This window comes from Lissotriton helveticus, chromosome 9 (assembly GCF_964261635.1).
Source record: "Lissotriton helveticus chromosome 9, aLisHel1.1, whole genome shotgun sequence".
Lineage (NCBI taxonomy): Eukaryota > Metazoa > Chordata > Amphibia > Caudata > Salamandridae > Lissotriton > Lissotriton helveticus.
In genome coordinates this window covers 1,260,748,821-1,260,768,206 of record NC_136070.1, presented here as the reverse complement: position 1 = coordinate 1,260,768,206, position 19,386 = coordinate 1,260,748,821, and the positions used below count along the sequence as shown (strand labels likewise).

At 45.0% G+C, this 19,386-nt stretch overlaps 1 protein-coding gene across 1 annotated transcript in view; it reads left to right on the top strand.

Moving 5' to 3' along the window:
* Nucleotides 1-8,029, top strand: part of IMPDH2 (inosine monophosphate dehydrogenase 2) — a 336,137-nt gene extending 328,108 nt beyond the window's left edge. Inside the window, exon 14 of the mRNA XM_078661802.1 lies at nt 7,709-8,029. Within this exon, the coding sequence (XP_078517928.1) occupies nt 7,709-7,730 (22 nt within the window). The 3' untranslated portion in view covers nt 7,731-8,029. The remainder of the gene's footprint in view (nt 1-7,708) is intronic.
* Nucleotides 8,030-19,386: the final 11,357 nt, after the last annotated feature.

Below are 19,386 nucleotides of genomic sequence, written 5' to 3'. Positions count from 1 at the left end.
AATACCACCCCATGATCCGTCCAGGGCATAGGTTCTGCTTTAGCAAATGCAAGATCAGGATTGTTTGAAAATATCCCATCTAACGTGTGCCCGGCCAGGTGCGTTGCCCCTGTGACCACCTGAGTCAGTCCTGTCGCGAGTATCGCCTCAAAAAGGGCCAAAGTGTCCACGTCGGTGACACATTCTAAATGGAAGTTGAAGTCCCCCAAGACCGTGAACGATTTGACACAAAGGGCTTCCTCCAGAATGCTGCCCACTGTTTCAAGAAAAAGAGACTTCGTCCCCGGAGGTCTATACAGGAGGCAGCCCTTACAGGTTTGATGGTTGGAGAGCACCAGTTTGAACCCCAGGGCCTCACATGCCCCTGAGGTCACTGGCGAAAAGACTCCTTGGATGGAAGTTTGATAGATGATGGCCAGACCTCCTCCCCTTTCCCAGACCTATCCAGGACATAGTTGAGGTAGTTAGGAGGAGTAGCCTTTACTAGATCAGGACCAGATGCTGCATCGGTCCAGGTCTCTGTGATGAACGCAATTTGAACATTTCTGTCCTGAATCAACTCTGCGCACTCGATACTATGCTTTACCAGTGATCTGGCATTAATCAGTAGGCAGTTCGTTATTTGGTCTCCCCGCCTATCCTTGATAATGGGGGTGGGGTAGAAGCCCTAGTTTTGTCATAGAGAAACGGTGGAAGGTCCGTTTTACACGAAGGACACCTTTGTGGCCCTGTCTGCATCTTTTCATCTGGGATCACTATAATACAGCTGGTGCCCTCACCTCCTCCTCTCAAGTTCCAGAGCTGCGCTTGGCTGAAAGTCGCCTATGCGGAGGATCTGATAGAAACCGACCAGGGGTAGTGGTGCTGGGCGCAGACGGGCTTGCCTTTGCCGCGCCTTCGGCCCGGCGCGCCCGCTGCGTGGACGAAGCCCTGTGGCCATTTATGGGGGCGGGAGGAGGGCGTGAGGCTGCGACAACTAGTCCGCAGACCTCCCCTACCTCTAAGATGGCGGTTCCCTGAGCCCCCTTCCGCGTCAGCGCCTAATCGGCTGCGCGGGGGGTCAGGAGATGGAGTTAACACGGTGTGTATCACCGGAGCAACCAGCGAGCGTGTAGGAATTAAAGTGGCAAGTGCAATTAGAAAATCGGCAGTGCAAGCTGCAATTCGATAGTGCAAATCGGCAGTTCAAGACGGCAGTGCAAACAGATAATATTTTTAAAAAACAATTCCAATTAAAATTGCTCCATCAAAATTTAAAATGTCCCCATGCAGAGTTGGCTCCAGCTTTGACCCTAATCCCCCGGCTTTTCGCCTCAGGGGAGTACCACCTTTCTGACACTCTCCGCTAGACAACTCCTGGCTAGCAGGAGTGCTGTGACGATTCTGTCACTTAGGAACTACGTACCCTTTCTATTGTTGATTGATGACTGGGCATGTACGCAGGACCTACATAAAAGCCCTCCCCTTACAATAGAATCCTCCCTCCTTTTTTTGACATTTGTCAAATGCATACCATGCTGCCTTGTAGACGCAGGCTGTAAAACTTCACAGCTAACGTGGAAATTAAATTGTAATCAATGTACACTCGTTGAGTGGCCAGGGTGTTTGATTGTTTTATGTTGCTTGTATTAATGTAATATGTACTCTTAAACTCAATACAAAATGGACCAAGGCAAGAGGATTCTGATTCCTATTCACATATTTGTTTTATACCTCTAAGCAGATGAGACCTTGATTTGAGGCTTGGAATTGATGCCTTATTTTAGACATTGGCAATACATCTTAGTGGTAATCTCCTAACAAAAGGCTTTGGCAAATTATTCAATGTAGCCTGGGTTAGGCCAGACACCTTTACTCATTTCCTGCTAACTCTGATTTGATGTTCAATGCCATTTGTGCAAAGCTTGCAGCTGTTAGTCACCTTTCACCCAGCCCCAATGCCTTGAAGTTTCTTTGCCCGAGTATTGACTACAGATATATTGTGTTACAGAAATACTACCGCCAGAACCCATTATGCACAGAATACACAAGAATTGACCAAATACTACTTACTCCAGTATTGGAACTTTCATAGATTCACATGCCTGAATCATTCCCCGTCGTCGAGACGGGAGTCTCCGGTAAGACTCCCGTCTCGACGACGGGGAATGATTCAGGCATGTGAATCTATGAAAGATTCCAATACTGGAGAACTAAAGTTACAGGTAAGTAACTTGTTTTCTTCCTGTGTATGAGACACAGATCTTAGAAGGATCACCACTTTACTTTTGCTCTGCACTGCTTGAGGATCATAAATGGTGTGTATATGTGTGTGTATATATATATATATATATATATATATATATATATAGCAGAAGGAGGCATGGTCTTCAAAGTCAGATCAAAACCAAAATTGTGTCAAAATACCCTCTTCATGGAAGGGAAAGCAACAAACTAAAGATGTATGGGATTGAGCTGCTGCTGCTCACATCAGTGGGGACTGAGCTGACTAGTCAGCTGAAACTGTTTAATCCAGGTATTGTTGCAAGGCACATCTATTATCCAAATGTGGGTAGAAGCTCAGCACTCCGACATGGGTGAAACTACTGAAGGGATTTCAGAGGAGCAGCGCTGCTGTAAGCTCAGGGAAGCAGGAATTCTACTGTAGACACTGCCTGTCTGGTGCTGCATGTAGCTGCATAGTCCCCATACCTACACACCTGTAAGCACAACTGCATCTTCCATGGTGGTCTGAACTAGAAAAACTAGCTAACGGAGTTTTATTTAAGGGGTTTATTATACCCTCTCTGCGGGGGTGAGTCTAACAGAACCTGTGCCCGGGCAGCATCTGGGAGCTGCCACCAAACTGTCCATGCCCATGGCTCTGTAAGTGTGCAGTTGTCTACTCTGTTGTGGATCAAGGGATATTCTTTGAGTGTAGCACCAGTCCAGAATACCATTGTGGGCTGTTGGTATACCAGAGTGCACATTCATTGACACAGTGAGGGCTGGGTATCTGCTGAAAAACGCAAGTTGGCGGATTTCGAAAGGAGGGTGGGTTGGCACAGCTGACTCTGCATCCCCTCGGTTATCCGTGCGCAATTCATGTTACTTGGTACGCTAGACTAAAGCTCGGTCAGTGACAACACCCCATCTATGCTCTTGGAGATAACTTGCTTATCTCTCAGACAATGTACAGGATAGCAGCTTTATTTTACAAAACAACTTATTTAGAAGCAATTAATTTTGTCTTTGCTTCATCATTGTATGTAAATCCAACATTATTTTGTAAATAAATAGGCACCAGCCAATTGATTTATTGATACAGATCTGCCCATTAAAGGTCATTATGCACAGCATTTGTGTCCGAGCCGTGGGTCTATGAAGGCTATTAAATGACAGCTGTTTTATTTTTTTTATATAAAGTTCTTGTCTTGACAAAACTTCTGAACTTCACTGCAGCTAGGACTTTTATACAGCTGAAGCCCAAGCAAACTTTTAAAAAGTTTAGCCAATGATGGACTCTAAACCGTGTGGGTGTGGGTGTGGGTGTGTGTGGGTGTGGTACTTTCGTAGCAAGCCACATTGCGATGCAGTCACTTATTGTAATTCCGTCCTTCATGGGCTTCTGCAATGTTTTCTTGCTCTGTACACCCCTCGCCTTCCTGCTTGTTGGTTAGTCAGGATAAATCCACAGGCAGCAGTCAAATTACCGCTATCCCTAGGTTTGAATAACCCATGACCTCAGTCGACGGAGCAAAAAGTGACTGGCACGCAATGTGGCATGCTACGAAAGTAAGGACAATGATGGAATACTCGCCCATTGAGGCAGAATGTTTTATTGGAGTCGATAATTTGTTATGAACTATGAGTATTAAGACATTGCCTTTCCAACATGGCGTCCGTTATTTTTTTTAATTCAAATCATTTTTATTGAGAAAAGAAACAAAAATACACTACAGTAAGGCTTCAAATACAGAGATTCAATCACCTGCGTTATTCGACAACAATACAAAACTAAAAGAAAATCCAAGTCACAATTGTCTGGCGATGCCCGAATCAGGCTCACATGGGAATAAGTAAACATAATAGATAAAAAGATAGATAGAGAAAATGTGCAGTTACATGTAAATCCAAGCTATCAGTACGTAGGTCAGGCACTGGACTACTTTATGTACAGGCGCGCCTTGAGAAAAAAAACAATACAGCAATCAGTGTTACATCATCACGGGGGATCAAAATGAAAGGAAGACATATCAAGTGACTTCCAGAGTCTCTTATTGGATGATCTCCAGGTGGCAGATTGCAGCGCCGGATTATCCGCTCCCCTCAGGAAGGAAAGCCATTCCTGCCAGATTTTAAAATTAACCTCTGATGTGTTTTTCCATTTACATAAAATCACCTTACATGCCAATGTAAGCATCAAGTCTAAGAGTTGGCGGTCCTGAGCATTTAGCAAGCGTGGCTCAAGGGTCCCCAATATGACATATACAAATTCCCTCACCGGGTGAATATGAAAAACATGGTGTATTGTATGCAGTCGATTGTATGTGTACAGTCGAGTGTATGCATCCGTTATTGATGGAAAATCCTTGCAGTCCTTGCTTGCCATCATTTTAAACTCACCATTGAGAAGGGTGTGTTAATATTATTTAAATGAACTCCATGTTACTCGCCATGAACATGCATTTAGAGAACTGAGGAAGGCGTATTGCTGAAACGCGTATGCATAAATGTATGATGGAAGTGACCCAGAGTGCCCCATTAATGTTGGAGCATATATATGGTGGGAGGAGCATGTCCTCAGGGTCGAGCACTCGGCCGTTTGGAATAACAATATTGTGAAGTACATCAGGTACATTGACGATATTTTTATTATTTGGAGAGGTAGTTTGGAAGATGCGAACTTGTTTGTGGCAAGCATTAATAAGAATAATTCCAATCTAAAGTTTACTGCTGAAATAAGCAAGAACAAAATCAGTTTTCTGGATGTATTGATTGAGATAGTGGACAATACTCTTACCACAAGTCTTTTCAGAAAAAGCACCGCAGGAAATACTATCCTGCATGCACAAAGTTTCCACCCACAACACACTGTTAGGGCAATCCCCTATGGGGAATTCCTAAGGATACACAGAACTTGCAGTACAGTGGAACTTCGAGACCAGCATCAGAAAGAAGCTAGAATACGTTTGGAAGCAAGGGGTTACAAAAGAAACGCCCTAAACAAAGCCATGACAAAAGCCAACAAACTTGATAGAAACATGTTGCTGGAAGCAGTAAACATGGACACAGAAAAAACAAACCTCACAGATAATGGCAATGACATTAGACTAATCACTAGCTACAGCAGACAAGCTCGCCAGATTTCGAGTTTGGTGAGAAAACAGTGGCCTGTAATTCTGACTGACCCTGTACTCAGTGAAATTTTAACCAACAAACCAACAGTCACATACAGAAGGGCTTACAGCATGCGCAATGAACTGGTTTCAAGTTCGCCAGAAACAGCCAAAAATGATGATTGGTTGTCACCCCGTAAGGGTTTCTACCGTTGCATTTCATGTCGTGCATGCCATTTTGGCATCAACACTAGGTCTTATTCAACTCCCTTTGACCCCAAACCCATTGCAATTAAAGCCCACTACACCTGCAGAACAGAGCTAGCAGTGTATGTTCTAACCTGCACATGCAACTTGAGATACATTGGGAGTACCAAATTGCCCGTGTATCAACGTATCCTCCAACATCTCAGGGCCATTGTCAATTGTGATCAGAGCTACCCAGTAGCACGACATTCTGACCAATTTCACAATAGGAACCTGTCTCAGCTCAATTATTTTGTAATAGATGCTGTCAAAACATCTAAAAAAGGTGGGGACTACGAGAAGAGATTGAGGCAACTTGAGTCAATGTATATCATCAGACTCAATAGCAAAACCCCTGGAGGTCTGAATATGGGAGAGGACTTAAGTAATTTTCTGTAATTTTTCTGGAACTTTCTGTAATTTTCTGGAAAGGTGCTGAATGCCAATACTTGGGATATGTACTGTTAGGTTATTAGCCCTTGAGGGAGTAAATTTCAATAAGCAATGTGACCAGATTCTGCACCCCTTTGTGTTGCTAGTGAGCAAATAGGATGTGACTTAACATCCGAGATAATGAATTCTTCAATATCATGAAATCAGCCATAAAGATTAATTTCTTAGGTTGTAAGTTATTTTACTTTTTGTTATAATTTTTACCTGGTTTGGATTTAACCACACACTACAATTTGTCAAAACGAGACTGATCGCTGACACTTTGTCACTCCTTCACTATTAATAAATTGTCATTTGGTTATGTTTTAAATGAGATGGACAACAATTTGCAAGATTAATTGGTTAGAATATTTGGAAAAACCATAGAAAAAGTGGAAAGGACATTTAAGCATTTGTGCTCATTTTAGGAATGAATTGAATAGACAAATTTATTTTTGAGAACCTTTGTTTGGTCATGATTAGGAATGAATTGTACAGGCAATATGGTCTTAAACTTTTGTTTAATCGTGAAATTTACACTCACTTATGTTTCTCAACTAATAGACACAATGTGTTTTTTACTTTTTTGTATTTGTACAGACAATGTGAAATTAATGTATTTGCAAGACAAATGCCTAAACAATATCAACTTTTTATGTTAAATTAACTTTCAGGATACCATTTAAAAGATAAAGATTGCCTGCACGAATATTTACTCATCATATCTATTCATATGTAAGCATGTTTGACTAAGCTAAGATGGCCGTCACATTTTGATTTCATTCCCAAACATTTGATTTGTAAATAGTCCTTTCACAATGTTTACTATTTTCATTTGGGCGCGCTATTTGCATTTGGGCGCGCTTTTTCCAAATTAACTTTGCATTATTTAAACGAAAGCTTGTCCATCTTACCGCCAACAGTGAGCAAGGGCGGCCACGCCCGAAACGCGTCTGTTCGTCGTTCTCTGTTATGCACCCCTGCACTTTTTGATTGAATAAAACAACAATCACTTAAAGACTGGCTTTGGAACGTTATTTCGTGTCTGCGCACTGGCGAAAGTGCTTTGGAGGTTTCGATGCACCACAACCGGTTGGAGTGATATATATATATATATATATATATATATATATATATATACACAAACACACAAATAAGATTGTCCTCTTTCCCAGGAAATAATCGTCCAGCACTCCAGAAGTGTTAGGACACTTGGATCTTTATTTTAGATGTCAAACATCTACGCGTTTCAGCAGTCTCAGCTGCCTATATATCTATATCTATATATATAATCTAATCTTAATTTGCCCTTGCTCTAGGTAATTATGAATGTATCCAGTTCATTTTGTTCCCATCTTTATTGTTAATAAAATCAATCAAATTAACAGTTGAACCCATTTTGTAATAAGATTTTAAGTGAAATTAAAGTACCGGATCTAGATTGACTATAGAGGGTTTCCCCTTATAAGGCCCTTATTTCTTATGTATTCCATGTTTTTCACATTTGTTGCATGTTAATTTGAAGAGGGTAGAAATCCCTGTTCTTAGTGTGGAATATCTTTCTGAATCTAAGTAAAATGGCATTTTTTTATTATGAAAATATTAACCAAAAACCACTATGAAGCATGTCGGAAATAGAAAAATAACTCTTGGAAAAATATTTGGTAACTTTTTTTTGCTATAGCTAATGTCACATATTTTCTTCTTTGCAGGTATGAGAAAAGACTATTTTGAATGCTACTCTGAGAACCAAAATCTTCTATGAATTGCATGGAATTCAGCGATTTAAGGGGTCTCCAGCCTTCGGTTCACATTCTCCAAATGGACATACAGCGGAGGAAATGTTTTGAAATGACAAATCCTTCATTTTGTTCTTGCCTTTGATTTTTCTTTCAAACCACAGGCCATTACAGAACTCATTGAATTGTCCAAATTCAGAACTGCTGCTTTATCTGTGGTCATTTCAGTGAATCAAGTGTTACAGCAAACCTTGAAGTGTGAGCTGGCTTTTGGAGTAAAATATTGAAAAGCAACTTGTGCTCATCTTAGTCCTAGTTCTTAAAGTACAACATTTGTGCTGAGTTGCTGGCATCATCAAAACCTTCATGGTGCAAATATCCTTTAGATACATATATTGGAACAATATTTTTGTACTTTTGAATAAACCAAAACCTAGTGTGCTATGGTTCTGTAATAGTATCAGCTCATCCAGTGCTGTTCCACACACCCATGATGCACCCATTTTGGCTTCTTTTGCTACCAGTAATAATCAAACGACAGGCTTAACTGTTTCTTGGACTAGATGTTTAACCCACCCAAGGCACAATAAGCTTCCCACCCCCACAACAGGGATTTGAAAATTGTGCAAACCAAGCAAAAGGATGGGCAGCCTAAAGTATCGTTGAGTTATACCCTTCTCCCCAGTAGGGGCAATAGTGTCTTACTGCCACCTGTTGGCTGATAGAAGGTTGCCCAATCTGTTCATTTCCCCCAATTATGGTCACAGGGAGGGTGGTGGTGTTAAAGGCCAACTCAGGATCAGGGCTTTTGCATTTAGGGCGAAAGAAAAGGCTGCAGGCATTGCACTATGACATTGGATCATACTCCCACCCCAATAGGGACATACTAGTGTTTTGGCTTTCTCGGAGGGTAATAATCCCCACTAGATAGAAGTATTTTCTTTTTTGGGAATGGGTCTAGCCCATCCTAACATCAGTCCCCGCTCTCACCCTCAAAAAACTTTCTGCACCAGTGTGGATCAAAACATCCCATCCCAGTGATTTTTTTTGGGGGGGGGGGTGTTTACATATGGGCCAAGACCGTGGGGCTAAATCCCAATATCGTTCCTTTTGCCATGGTGAATGGCTGCACTTTTTGGGCTCCGGCAAGCTGCCACCTGGGGAAAACCACCAGATACAGACATTTCTGAAAATGCAACACCGAGGGTAGGCCAGGGTGGTATAATTGCATGGATTCCATTTTGTTTTCTTACCCACGGTACCTTGCGATCCTCAAACCCTGCCTAAAATCACACATTTGCCTTGCAATTCATTCGGTCTTGTAAACTTCTGCCCAGCATTTCCCCCACTTCTCTTCCAGGGGATCCTCATCAATGATCATAAGCACTGAATATTCCCGCCCATGTGCGGGGACCCCAGTAATAATAATTATATATGGAAAACATATATATATATATATATATATATATATATATATATTCAATGAAAAAACCATAGGTTTCAGGCCTTATATAGTTAGGAATTAGCATTTAAAAAACCTTTGAAATTCACTCAAACTATAAGTTTTAGCGGTGTTATAGTTAGCTGGACATTTCACTCATACAAAACCATTGAAATTGCTCCTATCAGTGATGTCATTTGAGATGTCATGATGTAATATGTGATATCATCAGCAGTGGATTGCGGGTGCGCGAAATATAGTTAGTCCAACTAACTATATAGGAGCAATTTCAATGGTTTTGTATGAGTGAAATGTCCAGCTAACTATAACACCCCTAAAACTTATAGTTTATTGAGTGAATTTCAAAGGTTTTTTAAATGCTAATTCCTAACTATATAAGGCCTGAAACCTATGGTTTTTTCAGTGAATTTGCAAGGTTTTTTAAATGCTAATTCTATTAGCGGATAACGTTTAAAGGTTTTTTTAATGCGAATTCCTAACTATATAAGGCCTGAAACCTATGGTTTTTTCATTGAATTCGCAAGGTTTTTTAAATGCTAATTCTATTAGCGGATAACGTTTATATACTCAAACGTTTTTTAAATGCTAATTCCTAACTATATAAGGCCTGAAACCTATGGTTTTTTCAGTGAATTTCAAAGGTTTTTTAAATGCTAATTCCTAACCATATAAGTCCTTAAACCTATGGTTTTTTCAGTGAATTTGCAAGGTTTTTTAAATGCTAATTCTATTAGCGGATAATGTTTAAATATATTAATATCCTAGTGGGACCACCTGAGCAGCCCTAGGGGGTCAGGGTGTTTCTACCCTGCCCCCTTTTTGTGTTCTACACATTTGTTTTTATGCTTTCTTGTGCCTCAGTCTACCGAGGCACAAGATGGATGCAAACACTTCCTGGTTAGAAGTGTTGACAGCCAATGAACATGCAGCTTTCTCGGGAAGGCATGCTGATTGGCTGCCACTGTCTGTCAACACTCCAAACCAGGAAGTGTTGGCAGCCATCTTGTGTATCGGTAGAACCAAGGCACAAGAAAGCAGTGAAACAAAGGTGGAAAACTCGCAAAGGGGCCAGGGTAGAAGCACCCTGACCCCCTAGGCCTGCTCACGGGGTCCCACAAGGACCCTCCAGGCCCAAAAAAGATATATATATTTTTTTTTAATTCGCGGGATGCGCGTACCGTGCGCGTACGTACGCATATGGTATGCGTACAGTACGAGTACCCCGCAACTTTAAAAAAAATTCTTTTTTATCCAGTATTAGGGGTGTCTTTCATAGATTCACATGCCTGAATCATTCCCCGTCATCGAGACGGGAGCCTCCGGTACATAGAAAAGTAATGTCCTATAGAGAAAAATGGGCCTCACCTTAGTAGCCTATCCTTGTCCTTATGTAAAAAGGACCAAACTCTTAGAGCCAGCCAATCAGCTATCACCTCCCTCTAGAACCTTCCTGACAGGAGCCTCAGTCTCTCAGATTTTCTACCGCACATTGTGCTAGGGAGTCTCCAACCTGAGTTCTCCTCAGGATCTCTTCAAAACCAACTTGTTCACTTTTAAGTGAGTTCTTTCTTCAAAAATCTCGAACAGGATTACTTCAAACCACTTATCATTGAAGTAAGTGATTTATTTCTACAAAAGTCTGGCATGTCTGAATCCCAGAAGAAAGCCCTTTTCAGGGCCTGCTCTTCATGTGGGAAGAAAAGGCTACATGTGGACGACAAGCATGACCTATGCTTATATTGCCTTTATCCTGACCACATACCTAAAGACTGTAAGATATGTAGGTCTTTCCCTAACAAGACCTTGAGGGACAGGGAAGGTCGCCTGCTCATCTGGCTGGACAGGCTTAAAAAGAGGGATGATGGGGTTTCCTCAGAGGGAAGCTTTTCAATGACCTCAGAAGTCTCCCTGAAGAGGCCAAGGGTGGACTCCCCTGGCCCCTCAGACACTCCTCCTATGAAGGTACATAAGAAGTCTTCAGAGGCAAGATCGACTAAATCTTCAGTGTCTGAAAAGGGCTCTCAGGCTTTTAAGAAGCCTACGCAGTCATCCAGCAAGCTTGCGACATCCTCCTCGACGCAAAAAAGAGTTGTGGCGCCAGTTTCCGTCTCCACAGCGACGACGACTGTGTCGACGACGACAACGTCGTCGGTTTTCTCATCGACGACGACCACTCCTTCATCGTCGTCAGCTGGTAAACCTATTCCATCTATTATATTGCTGAAACCGTCGTCGACGTCCAAGACCTCGTCGACGACTAAGATTGCCACGACGACGTCGTCAACGAAGAGTCCACCGTCGACGGGATGGTCGTCGACGAAGACGAGGAATGAATCGTCGATGAGCGCATCGTCGACGAATACATAGTCGACGAAGAAAGTATCGTCTACGGAGTTACCGTCGTCGAAGGTCACGCTGTCGACGGGGGTCCCGTCGACGGGTGAATCGTCGTCGGAATTAACCATTTCTGAGCCGTGGAGGAAATCAAAGCTGATAGAAACGTCGTCTTTGGCCCTACCACCGTCGACAACACCAGGGTCGACAGCAGGGGCTCCGGCAAAAGGTCCTGTGTCTGGCAAACTTGGCAAGAAGCGGATTACACCAGAAACAACGTCACCAAGTAAGGTGCAAAGTCATTTGCCTACTGAGATTCTCCAGAGTGAAGAATCCGAAGAAGAGCTCCTGGGTCAGGCTACTTCCATTTCAGACCTTCACGTGAAATGTCAGAGCACGGACGAAGAACAGGATGAGATGAGCTACGAGGAACACTCCTTCCAAGCTCATGTTCGTACAGAGGTCACCCCGATGGTATGCCTTCCCGTGGCAATTGTAAATGACCTTAAATACCTTATCCAGGACTACAAACAGCGTTTCACGGAAACTCCGGCGACTGAGACAGGGGGCCCGACGCCTGCTACAAATAAACCAGCTGCAGCCCCAAGACAGACACGACCAACTACTAATGAGAAAGTGCCACCTCAGGTGATAGAATCATCAGATGAGGAGGCTGAGGAAACGGAAGAGGGGGAAGTCCAAGAGGATCAGACGGATAACGAAGAAGACGAAGAGTATGTGGCAGCTTCCTCAGCTTCGCCCCAACCGCGCCAGGCAGATTCACCGCCAGTGGACATTGGCGGTTTCCATAAAATAGTGGAAAGAGCGGCGAAGCGATTTCATATGGAGATGGAATCCACTGAGACCGAGTGCTTCTTATATGACTTTAAGGAGCAAACAAAGAAGATAACGAAGTCTATCCCAATAATAGACTTTCTCTGGGAACAGGGAAAGAAACTGATGATGACGCCGGCCTCTGTACAGGCGGTGGTTCCACGCCTGGATAAAAAATACAAGGCTCCAACCACGGCGGCAGCTTGCTTTAATGGGCACCCGAAACCGGATTCGGTTGTAACCCAGGCGGCCCAAAGAATTCTCGCAACCCTTCCTCTCCTCTGTCAGCCCCACCGGACAAGGAAGGAAGAAAGTTGGACGCAATTGGTAAAAGGTTTACTACGACATCGGCCATGACAGTCAAGGTGGCCAACTCCATAGCCCTGCTGGGGCGTTATAACTGCCAGCTTTGTGAAGATAGTTCCATATATGGCGGAACTGCCAGATTCAGTTCAGGAGGAGGTCAAGGCACTGCTTACGGAGGGTCAAACCTCGGCAGCTGAGATCATTGATTGTGCCATAGATGCAGCCATGACGGGTTTTCGACAACTAGCTGGGGCAGCAGTCCTGCGCCGTCAGGGATGGCTTAAGGCAACATCATTCAGGCAAGAGGTGCAGACGAAGGTGCTGGATATGCCTTTCGACGGCAAACACCTTTTTGGAGACAAAATTGACGAAGCGCTCCAAACAATCAAAGACACTGATACTGCTAGAGCACTTGGTACTTTGCAGGCAAGGAACCAGTCCTTTCGAGGTAACAAATACAGGGGCCAGTCCTCCTACAGGGGATCCTATCAAAATAGGTCCTCGTATTCCTTTCAGAATAAATCCCAGTACCAACAGAAGCAGCAACAAGGTCGTCAGACTTCTTACGGGAGAACAAACTTTAAGGGAAAAAAAACCAGAGGAGAGGCACTGGCGGACGCCAGTGACCAATTACTCCAGCCAGTCCAGCAACTATATCCCTCATTAAAGATTGGAGGAAAATTGACCCATTTCCTAAACAATTGGCATCTTATCACCACAGATCGGTGGGTACTCCAGTTAATAAGATTCGTCCATTCCCTGGAATTCCCCACCATCCCACCTGCAACACCACCCCGCAGACTTCCGCACAAACATCTACGACTGCTACTCCAGGAAATATCTGCGATGTTGAAGAAAGGAGCGATCGAAAGAGTTCCCTCGTCTCAAAGAGGAAGGGGATTCTATTCCTGCTTCTTTCTTATACGCAAGAAGGAGAGAAAGTGGAGGCCCATATTAGACCTCAGAGCACTCCACTCTTTCCTGAAGAGTCAATCGTTCAGGATGGTTACGATCCAGGAAATACTAGGCATACTGGAAAAGGGAGATTTTATGACATCTTTGGATCTCCAGGATGCCTACTACCACATCCCGATACTCAAGGGGCACAGAAAATTCCTGAGGTTCGAGGTGGCAGGACAACACTACCAATTCAAGGTCCTACCGTTTGGCCTCAAATCCGCACCGCGGATTTTCACCAAGTGCCTTTCACCTGTGGCAGCTTTTCTGCGTCAAATGGGTCACCAGGTCTACCCCTACCTCGACGACTGGCTGGTAAAAGCACCTTCAGCTGCAGGCGCGACCGAATCCTCCAACGCCTGTACCAATCTTTTTCAGCACCTAGGATTGACTCTCAATCAGGAGAAATCCTGCATGATCCCAACAAGGAACATCACCTTCCTTGGGGCGACCTTGAACACAGAATGCGCAAGAGCATTTCCTTCAAGGGAAAGGAAAAACAAGATATCTCTGGCCAAGGCTGTGGCATCAAGGAAGTCCCTAAGAGTTCGAACTTACAAATCACTCCTAGGAATGATGTCTTCTTGTATACTCCTCATTCCGCACTGCAGACTCAGGATGCGCCCATTGCAAGAAGCCCTTACAAACCAATGGACACAGAGTACAGGTTCTTTCGAAGACATAGTACAGATAACACCACAAATGTCCAAGGGCCTGGAATGGTGGAAAAATCACAAGAATCTGTCTATAGGACTGCCATTCCTACTTCCAGCAGCACCTCTGGTGATCACCACGGATGCATCCCTGGAAGGCTGGGGGGCTGTTCTCCAGGACCTCCAAATAAGCGGCAAATGGACAAATCAGGAGAAGCAACTCCATATAAATCTTCTAGAACTGAGGGCTGTGTGTCTGGCACTGCAAGCCTTTTTACCACGCATCCAGAACTCCCAAGTGCTCGTCAGAACGGACAACACCACGACGATGCACTATCTCAACAAACAGGGAGGAACGCGTTCGCTCACTCTATCACGCGAATCGCAGAAGATCTGGAACTGGCTTGTACTCCATGGGATCACACTCAAAGCGGACTATGTCCCGGGCAAGGACAACACCATTGCGGACGCCCTAAGCAGACAGAAATCCCTCTCCCATGAATGGGAGCTCGACGAGAATACGCTGGATCACATATTCTCAGAATGGGGAGTTCCAGGAATCGACCTGTTTGCCACCAAGAAGAACGCCAAATGCCCAAACTATGCAAGCTGGCGTCCCCAACCAAGGTCACTCGGAAATGCTCTTTCCATCGGTTGGTTCAGCGTATTTGCGTACGCTTTTCCGCCATTTCCGATGATTCCCAGGGTTCTCAGGAAGATGAAGGCGGAGCCTTGTACCCTGATACTGATTGCCCCGTTCTGGCCGAGGCAGCACTGGTTCTCGGATCTTCATCGCCTCTCCATCAGGACACCGATTCGTGTGAAGCAGCACCCGAACCTGCTGACATTGTCCAACGGGCAGGTGCAGCACCCGAACCTGCAATCGCTCAGGTTATCGGCCTGGCTCCTGAGCACAGAGAGTTCTGTCATCTAAACATCCCGCAGGAATGCAGGGACGTACTGGCGAAAGCAAGAGCGGACAGTACCAACAAGACGTACTCTCTAAAATGGAAACGATTCTGCATGTGATGTTTAGAGAAAGGCCTGAGACCACTCCATATCACACCTGAACAAATACTGCCATATCTACTGCACTTAGCACAGTCAGGATTGGCGCACGCATCTATTAAGGTGCATTTGGCAGCCATTTCACGATTCACCAGGACTTACAAGGGACCGTCTCTTTGGTCCAATAGACTTATCAAGCAGTTCCTAAAGGGGCTATATAGATCCTTCCCAAGACCCAGAAGGGTCCCACCGACATGGCACCTCAATTTAGTCCTCACCCAACTCATGAAGCACCCTTTTGAGCCCATTCATCGAGCACCCATCAAGTACATCTCATGGAAGACGGCTCTGCTGCTCGCTCTAACATCTGCCAGGAGAGTCAGCGAGCTACAGGCTCTATCCATTCAGGAACCCTTCATGCAGTTTAAACAGGACAGGGTGGTGCTGAGGACAAATCCCAAGTTCATACCGAAAGTGCCTTCAGACTTTCACCTTAATGAACTGGTGGTTCTACGTTCCTTCTTTGCAAACCCTACCACCGCAGCAGAAAGAACGCTGCACTCCTTGGACCTCAAAAGGTGTATACAGTTTTACCTAGACAAGACAAAGAGCTTCAGGAAGTCATCACAGCTATTTGTGGCCTACAGTAGGCCAAGGATGGGTATGCCTCTAACGAAACAGAGCATCTCCAGGTGGATCTCCTCAGCGATAGCATTCTGCCATGACAGGGCCGGACGGCCTTTGAGTGCTACTGTTCAAGCGCATTCCACCAGAGCAATGTCCACATCAGCAGCGCTGTTCGCTGGAGTGCCGATTTTGGACATATGTAGAGCGGCGACGTGGAAGTCACCGCACACCTTCTCCAGACATTATTGCCTGGATGCTGAACTTATGCAGGATGCAGCAGTGGGCCAGGCGGTGCTTCGCCATCTATTCCAGTGAGGTGAGCCTTCCAACATCCCGCCATCCTGGTATGCACATCTCTTACTGTTATGATATATTGATGTATGCTAATGTTTCAAAGTCGCATGATGATTGGTGTATTATCTAAAATGACTATATAGCATGATTACATCAGAAATGTGCATAATATATTGCTGACTACTCTGATTCAGGCATGTGAATCTATGAAAGACACCCCTAATACTGGATAAGAAACGCGTTACTTACCTGTAACAGCAGTTATCCAGTATTGGTGTCTTTCATAGATTCACATGCAACCCTCCCGCCTCCCCTGGAAGGACTCACGTTCTCTCTAACTATATTACGCCTACCTAGCTTGGTGCGTACGAAAATCTGAGAGACTGAGGCTCCTGTCAGGAAGGTTCTAGAGGGAGGTGATAGCTGATTGGCTGGCTCTAAGAGTTTAGTTTGGTCCTTTTTACATAAGGACAAGGATAGGCTACTAAGGTGAGGCCCTTAGGCCTATTTTTCTCTATGTATGTCTATAGGACATTACTTTTCTATGTACCGGAGGCTCCCGTCTCGACCACGGGGAATGATTCAGGCATGTGAATCTATGAAAGACACCAATACTGGATAACTGCTGTTACAGGTAAGTAATGCGTTTCTTTTTTTTTGCCTTGTGGGTCCTTGTGGGACCCCCTGAGCAGGCCTAGGGGGGACAGGGTGCTTCTACCCTGCCCCCTTTTTGAGTTCTACACATTTGTTTTTCTGCTTTCCTGTACCTCACTCTACCGAGGCACAAGATGGCTGCCCACAATTTCTGTTTTGGAGTGTTGACACAGTGGCAGCCAATCAGCATGCAGCTCGTGCACGTAGAGGTACGCGCACGTACATGTACGGGTAAGCTTACGGGTGAGCATACGGTGAGCTCATATAGATATATATGTGTTTTTGAAGTTAATTTTCATAAAAACCACTGGAGCAATTTTCACCAAATATAGCAAAGGCACTTCTGCGTACCAGTCCCTACAATTTTTCCAAGTTTGGTGTAATTCCGTTCAGCGGTTCGGGCTGTAGCTTTGTCAGAATGTCCTATGGAAATTAACATGGGTAAAACACGTTTTGGGACCCCCCCCCCTTTTTTCTCAAGCCCCACTTCACGAATCCCCCCGAAACTTTCAGGGAAGGAGCGCAGCGGAGCTGGCCAAAATTTTGGAAAATTACACACATATTCCTCAACCGGCGCCAAAGTTATTCCCAATAGAATGTTGCGGATTTCCTATGGTAGCTAGGTCCGGTAGCTAGGTCCTAACTATATATACCTACTGGCTATCGCCAGTAGGTAATATATTATTATTATTATTGGATTTTATAAAGCGCGTAGTCACCCGTAAGTATCCCAGTGCTAAGATCCGATCTGACCAGAGGGAGGCTCAGGAGGGTGGGGGGGGGCGGGAGGGAGATCAGGGGAACAAGTGTGTCTTGAGCCGTTTCCTGAAACAGAGGTAGTCAGGTTCCATCCTAAGGTCCCGGGGGAGGGAGTTCCATAGACGGCCCGTATTGACGGAGAAACGCCGTCCGCCCGTACGCACCTTCTTCACTCTAGGGATAGTGACTAGGTTTTCATGGTCCGAACAAAGGGCTCTCAAGGCTTTATAGGGCCTGATGAATTTTTTTAGAATAGGGGGTCCTTTGTCCTGTAAGATTTTATGTGACAGGCAAAGAGCCTTGAAAGCCACTCTCTCTCTCACTGGGAGCCAGTGGAGCTGCCTCAAGGCTGGTTTAGCGGAGGATCTCGCCGGGGTGTTAGTGAGAATCCTTGCTGCAGTGTTCTGGATTCTCTGCAGTTTGTTGAAAGTTGCCTCGGGAGCGCCAAGATAAATGGCGTTACTAAAATCCAGCCTTGATATAATAAGGCCTTGGATTATTATTTTCTGGGAAATGGGAGAGAGCAGGGGCAGAATCTTTCTGACAACTTTAAGGAGCCCAAAGCAGGTCCCGGCGATTTTTGTGGCTTGTGTCGCGAAGGTCAGATCTTTTTCAATCCATATTCCCAGACGTTTAACCTCAGACTTGGGAGTAGGGGGTACGCCTAAAACCGGGGGCCAGATGTTCTGCGGAAGAGAGAGCCCTTTCTGGCCAAGGAGGAGAATGTCCGTCTTTGAACCGTTAAGTTTCAAAGATGACCTATTCATCCAGCCTTGAATTTCTACCAGACAGTTGTAAAGGTCTGATGGTTCCTGGTTCGGGTGAGATAGGGACACCACTAGTTGTATATCATCAGCATAGCTGATGATTCTCACCCAGAACGGTGTAACAACCTCCTCCAAAGGGGACATGTAGATATTAAATAATGTCGGGCTTAATGATGAGCCCTGGGGCACACCACATTGGAGGAGGGTTTCGGGGGAGCGGGCGTCATTCTCCCAGACCTGAAAGGAACTGTGGTCAAGGAATGATTTGAACCAGTTCAGAGCCATGCCCTCAACACCGATGTTCTTAAGTCGCTCGATCAGCACCTGATGGTTGACAGTATCAAAGGCCGCGCTGAGGTCCAGGAGGATCACTGCCACTGATCCTCCTGCATCTAACAGGGCTCTGGCCTCCTCCACTGCTGCGAGCAGGGCGATGTCGGTGCCCTGCCCTGGGCGGAATCCAGTTTGTGAACATCTGAGCAAGTTGTTGGTTTCCAGATATTGCGACAGTTTTTTATTCACTAGCTTTTCCGCAATTTTGCTGGTGCCGGGGAGAAGAGAGATTGGCCTGTAATTGGCCAACTCCGAAGGGTCCAAGGAAGGTTTTTTCATTAATGCCTTCACAACTGCCGCTTTCCAGCCTGTAGGGACTTTCCCTTGAAGCAGTGAGGTATTGATGAGGTGCGTGAGGGGGGGGGCGATGGTGAGGGCCACTTTTTTCAAAATGCGTAGAGGGACCGGGTCCCTAGGAGAGCCGCTTTTGATAGAATCCAAAGTGGCTAAAACCTTTTCAATGCTGACTGGCCCAAGGCAGCTTAAGTGGGGAGTGGTGTGGTTTAAGCTCATACCGATTTCTTCAGCCGTACTGTAGTCAACGGCCGGGAGGGAAACGAGGATATTCTGAATCTTCTCCTCGAAAAATTTGGCCAGTTTGGTACATTTCTCTTCGTCTGCCTTGGGATCAGGCGGATGCTTTGGAGCCGAGTCTGGGACTTT